At 37.6% G+C, this 6,157-nt stretch overlaps 1 protein-coding gene across 1 annotated transcript in view; it reads right to left on the reverse strand.

Moving 5' to 3' along the window:
* nin (ninein (GSK3B interacting protein)) overlaps positions 1 to 6,157 on the reverse strand; it is a gene marked incomplete at both ends in the record, with an annotated part of 62,911 nt that overhangs the window by 49,355 nt on the left and 7,399 nt on the right. The window contains 2 exon segments of the mRNA XM_014018579.1: positions 1,686 to 1,796; positions 5,558 to 5,732. Coding sequence (XP_013874033.1) covers positions 1,686 to 1,796; positions 5,558 to 5,732 — 286 coding nt within the window.

The following is a 6,157-nucleotide window of genomic DNA, read 5'->3' on the forward strand; positions in this document are numbered from 1 at the left end:
ACTCTGCAGTTTACACTCAAATACAGGCCAGGACTCTGCAGTTTACACTCATCTACAGGCCAGGACTCTGCAGTTTACACTCATCTACAGGCCAGCGGTCACTCTTTCAGGGATGAAGATGTTCTCATCCTTGATAGAGAGGAACGTTGGTTTGAGAGAGGAGTATAGGAAGCCATCTTTGTGAAGATAAACCGTCCACCATTAAACAGAGGTGGAGGCCTTCCTGTCCAGTTGTCCTCCTCCTACAACGCTGTTATTGCAATTATGACTCCGCCCCCTGTGAGCAAAAGGTGTGAATCAGGGCCCCAACGATACCAACACAAAGAGGGAAAGAGAGACAAAAACAAGGGGACTTTGAACCCCGCCTGCATTCACTACATACACATAACAAAACACTAAATAACCACAGCCGAAGCATCCAAACCAATAAGTCAGATGATGGGACACATGACCCTCTATGAACAATAGAGCTAATCAAGCCTATTGTTACGCGACGGCCCTCTTTAGCATGCGACTAACCTGTTTGTCCATGTGGAGGCAGTGCTTATAAGGAGGAGTTCACCTGAAACTCATCAGACTGAAGAAGTCTCTTGGAGGAGAGACGAAACGTTTCACTAAAGAAGAACCCATCCAGAGGACCTACTGATTTTTTCTTTTTGCCTGCAGTCTAGCCTCCCAGTTGTAGGATTATTGCTCCTGGTTTTACAAACGTGCAGTGGCTGCAAAACTTAAAGACGCTGGATAATAAAAATGTTTTAAAAATGATTTGACTTTTGTTATTTATAGATAATGCAATATGACAAGATGTACGTTAAAACTGCAAACGAAAGCCTGCAGTGCTGTCATCACAGAAATGAAGATTTGAAAACATTCAATTTAAATTTGATCTTAAATCATAAAGAGGCTTTTTTGTTAAATTCGTAACAACTAGTATATTTTTGGTCCCTATGAATCTTTACAAGTTGTAATATCATTTCAGTGATATGACTTAAATGGTAAGTAAAAGTATGGTAAAAGTATGGTAAGTAAAATTATGAACTATTAAGCTATTGTTTATTGGATGCAGCCAGTGACTCCGCCCCCTAACTAATCAGTGACCGACAGCGTTCTGACATCACATTTTCAGGCCAGCATGGTACACTTGTAACCACAACTAAGTAGGTACTAAAAAAGAGGCCAGTTCCATGAATCCTTGCTAGTGGAAACACATCTGAACCGTGCAGAGCCAAGTCAAACCATGCTGCAGAGGCACTAGTGGAATGAAAGATCAAATTAGCAGAAATTATCTAGAAGCTTAACGTAACAAAAAAAAAACTAGCTAAAATCAGTAGGTTTTCTAAAAGCTAAAACAATCCAAAATAAATAAATAAAACTATTATATCAAAAGGCTAGCTAAAAGTAGCAAAGGGCTAGTTAAAGCCAAAAGTAGCAGAAGAGTAGAAAGTGGTAAAGTAGAAAAAGACTAGTGACAAACAATAACCAAAAGTCGCAGCACTGATCTCCTGAATGAGCTGAACATTTTGATACATGAATTGCTAAAAAACAAAGTATGTGAAAGTAGAAAAATAAAAATCCACAATAAAACAGAAATAAATACCTGTAGACATTTAAGTTTAGTTAAAAAACACAACATGGACACATCACAGAAGAGCTGTTCTTTTATAAAACCAGAACAGTTTTAGTACCTTGTCTTTCATGACGTTCTCTAAACTTATCTGCAGTTTGTTTATTTGACTTTGTGCTTCGGCTAGTTTCTCAGTGCAGTCCAGTAAGTCCACCTCAAGACGCCTGTTCTCCTGAAAACAAACAGTTTAACAAAACATGTCATGTTTACATTTATTCTTTCAGAATAAAGAAATTATGTAATTTTCATTACATTATAATTTAATTTTCTGGTAAATAATTTGTTATTTCCTGTCTAATTTGCTCTGTCAGAGGATGTAAAATACTTGTATTTAATCTTTAATGAGTGTCTCTTTTTTATTCCCTGGGATGTGATCCGAACAGTCCATCACTCTGTTAAAGTCTTTTTCAAACACAAAATATAGTTCAGTCTAGAGTAAAATGAATGTGGGTGGGAGAAAAAAGTATTTATATATTTTTTGACTGGGTTGAACTACCCCTAACCATCTAGGAGCCCTGATTCCTTCATAATTATTTTAATATTTTTTGTTATATTGTTTACTCCTGAGATTTTTGGATTTGATATATCTGAGGACTGATTGAGCAGAACATTTAAATCTCTTCCATTAACAAAATGCCTTGTGCTTCTACTGCAACTCAAATATGTTTATCAAATTTCAACTGCAATCTTGCGGGGTACATATGTTAATAACAGTAATCAAAGTACCCTTCAAATATTGTTTGGCTACCACAAACCTCCCCTCCTTATCTTTTCTCTCCTTAATATACTCAAAATTAAGTCAGCTTGAGATTAGAATTGCTATACTTCTTTTAGATCCATGGGTATAGGAGCATGTGAACAGGCTAAATTTCCATTTTGTAAGTTTTTTATGTTCTGACTGCGATAAAACAGCCTAGCCTTTTCTACTGCCAAGTATACTTGGCACTTTTTTAGCTCGTCATGTAGGCTTTGGTGTACTTCGAGTAAGCTTATCTGGCAATACAAAGTTGCCATATCCAATAGTGAGATATGGAAACGAATGTTGAAAGAGAACTTTAAGGAATTAACCCTGGTTCTCTGAAACATGAGTGAGGTATCTCACCAGATCACCCTCTGGAGCGAGGGAGAGGTGTGCTTACTAGATCATCTGCATAACGTCAGAATTAATACTGGGAGAAAGTTCCTCCTCCCAGAGCTGATGTCACTTTTCTGCCAGTCAAGATTGGCATAATGCAGGGCTATTCAACTGGCAGCCCGCGGGCCACATCCGGCCCACAAGTGGCCAAAATTCAGCCTACCAATTGGTTCATTCATCTCTTTAGCCCAAACCCCTGGTTTTCTACTTGAATTTCTGTAAGTTCTTGTTAAACAGACATGTGTGGTATCTACAGAAACATCAAAATCTTGGCTACAAGCTGATAAAAACCATTTCTATTCACACTCAAGACAGTTGAAGATAAAACCAGTGGTGGCCACCAGTCCGCTAAACCGCAAATCCGCTAATTACGGGCCTAAATATTTTGTTTGCTCTTTAGCGGTCTTACTAATTTTTATAATTCATAAGCGGATTTGCACTTTCTAAAATTAAAATGCAGTACTGCTGATAACTAATTATGGTTGTCAATGAATCACAACGCATGATCTAACCAAAAGCACCCCTTCCAGATAAACACACTTATTGTGAAGGTATACATCCTTGCTGACTGTTGCTTTTGGTCAGGGTTCTCATTTCCCACAATGCTTTGTGTCTGCTTACGTAGCAGGAACGCAATAGCAAAAGCAGTTAATGTTTGTAGATCATACTAAAGTTTTGTATGTATTGATTTATTTTACTTTACAATCGGAGCTCCTTTTTTTAAAAAAAAAGTTTAAATGCTGGAGCTCAACACTTGACGTAATTGGTCAAAGCAATCGGCCAACGGGGTTAGACTGACATCTAGTGGTCAACTGGAGCAACTACATGGAAAACTTTCATTTCCCATCACAAATCAAATCCGTCATGTACCCAGAATGCATCACTTCAGTTTTCCAATAAACAGTTTTAAAATTACTTTATTGATGCTTCTTTAATGAAAAATCTGCAACAAACAAAGAAAAGGACAAAGAAGCAGCTGAACTAACAATCCTCAACAACTTTTTGATTTTTACACCAGGAGCTAAAGGTCTGTTTCAGGAAATCACATCCCCAGCAATCGGCAGTTGTAGGATTAAGCTGTACAAGGGTTCATACACCACTAGTTGGCAGTGTTGTACATATATTGTACATGAATTGTTGCCACCTGGTAAATGTCAAATTGAACTTGCGCTTTAAAATTAGCTTCTGCTGATTTTTCTATGGCATAAGTGTTTTTGAAGTTGCGGACCTAAATATTTTCATAAGCGCTTTACAAATTGCGGAGCTAATTTTTGGGTTTGCACTGCCCAACACTGGACAAAACTATGAAAGTGAAAATAAAATTGCCTTAAAAATTTGGCAAGTCAGAGATTTCAAAATATTATTTGTGGTAAATAAGAGACATAATATCTTCTTTTTGTTTTATTGTTACAACTTTTATTACATAAGGTTCTGTATGTTGTATTCATGATTAAATGCAGCAAAATAAACTATTTCAAAAGGTAACAGATCTCTGTAATACTTTGTTTATTTACATAATAACTTTAATTGCTGGATGTTCAGCCCCTTAGCTGTTGATCTGCAGTAACTGTGGAGCAGTTTAGTTGATAGCCCTGGCGTAATGTAACCGAACTTCATACATGTCAACTTGTACGGATTGTCCATAAGTTATAAGGATTTTATGTCATTTTGCAGGTATACAGAAGTATAGAGCAATCTCACAGATTTTTTCAAATCTTACGGATTTTTTCAAAACCCCATTTTCAAATTTGTGTAACATGTCAGAGCCTGTAGGATGATTTAAAAAACAATAAATATCATTAAATAGCCATCTTCCAACCAGTTCAATAAGTTTTGAACTTTTTCCGCTCTCCTTTCCTCCTGCTTCGCAGCAGCACTTTCACGTCCTCAGTGAGACTGACAACCCTCTCACCCCAGCGGGTGCGAGTTGTATGGATTTTTTTGCTAAATTTACGGATTTTTGAGGCTTTTTATACAGGTAAACATCTGAAGAGGTTGACATYTTTGGAGCTTCTGGTGGACAGACTGAGGGCGTGTCCTACAGTGACATACCTCACTCATGTTTAGGAGAACCAGAGTTCATTTATTAACATAAAGTTTTTCTTTTTTTCTTACAGGTAATTACAGATGGTGTTTATAATTTCTGACTGTTTACAAATGTAAAATGCAATGAAGAGATGGCTAAAAAAGGAAGCTAAATGGAACAAATGACTAGATAAAAGCTAAATGTAGCAAAAAGCTCAATAAGAGCCAAATTTAGAAAGAATAGCTAAATGCTATCTGTAGCAAAATACCTAGCTAATATTTGTAGCAAAATACCTAGCTAAAAATATCAAATTTCCAATTAGAAACAAACCATACAAAAGGCTAGCTACCTAAAATTGAAAAGTAACAGAAAAGTTGCCAAAAGTTAGCACGAGAAGACAAATGCTAAAGTCGATTTTAAGGATAAAGTTCATGAAGCAGCAGAACAGATCCCAATCTATTTCTATGGGGGTAACAGATAAAATTACGATATATTTAAGAATAAAAAAGGTTCATAAACTAAAAGTCATTGCACCAGATGAGCCAAACGTTTGATTTATAAACAGATAAATCTGTGGAAAAATTGCAGAAATGAACAGATCGCAAAAAGATTATGGAAATATACAAAAAGAGGAAAACAGTGTGAATGCTAAATCAGTATTAAWATAAAATACTACACAGGGATGTAGAACAAATACTGAATCTAAAGCAAACAAAACCAAACAAATATAAATAAAACTAAACAAATCTGAATAAAGAACAGGTAAGTGTACCTTGACTGAGATGGAGAGGTGGTCTCTGACTAAAGCTTCATCCTCCCTGATCTTCCTCAGCMCTGTCTCCAGCTCCTCACGCTGCAGACCTGCCTGCTGCTGGATCTGCTCCATCTCCTTCACCAGCTCTGAACGCACCGCTGCGAGCCTTTCCTTGTACTCCTGCTCCAGTTTCCTGCAGACATTCATTACAAGAACACAGAGAAAACTAAAGGTCTAGCACTTTAAAGCAGTGGTTCTCAACTTGGGGGGGGGGCGCTCTGGAGATCACAGGGCGGGGGGGCATTATGTGCCAGCTCAGAGGTCGGCATAACAATTGTTTAGGTTCAGACAACCAGATCCCGCCTCCTGGTTGTACAGTTCTCCTCTGCGACAGGTGACCGTCATTTGAAAGAATGAAATGAAAAAAAAGAAACTTTGATTTTAAACGGACGGTTCTTTCAACCAATAGAGAGAACCACAGTAACGTTTTACTTAATCAGATCAGAGGAGGGCGGGTCGTGCTGTCTGACTGACAGAGGGTGCTCGCAGCCTTGAGTCCACAAAGCCTGTTAGCCTTTGCACTAGCGCTGATGCTATATTGCCTAATATGTATTAGCT

Source organism: Austrofundulus limnaeus, unplaced genomic scaffold (assembly GCF_001266775.1).
Source record: "Austrofundulus limnaeus strain Quisiro unplaced genomic scaffold, Austrofundulus_limnaeus-1.0 Scaffold196, whole genome shotgun sequence".
Classification (NCBI taxonomy): domain Eukaryota; kingdom Metazoa; phylum Chordata; class Actinopteri; order Cyprinodontiformes; family Rivulidae; genus Austrofundulus; species Austrofundulus limnaeus.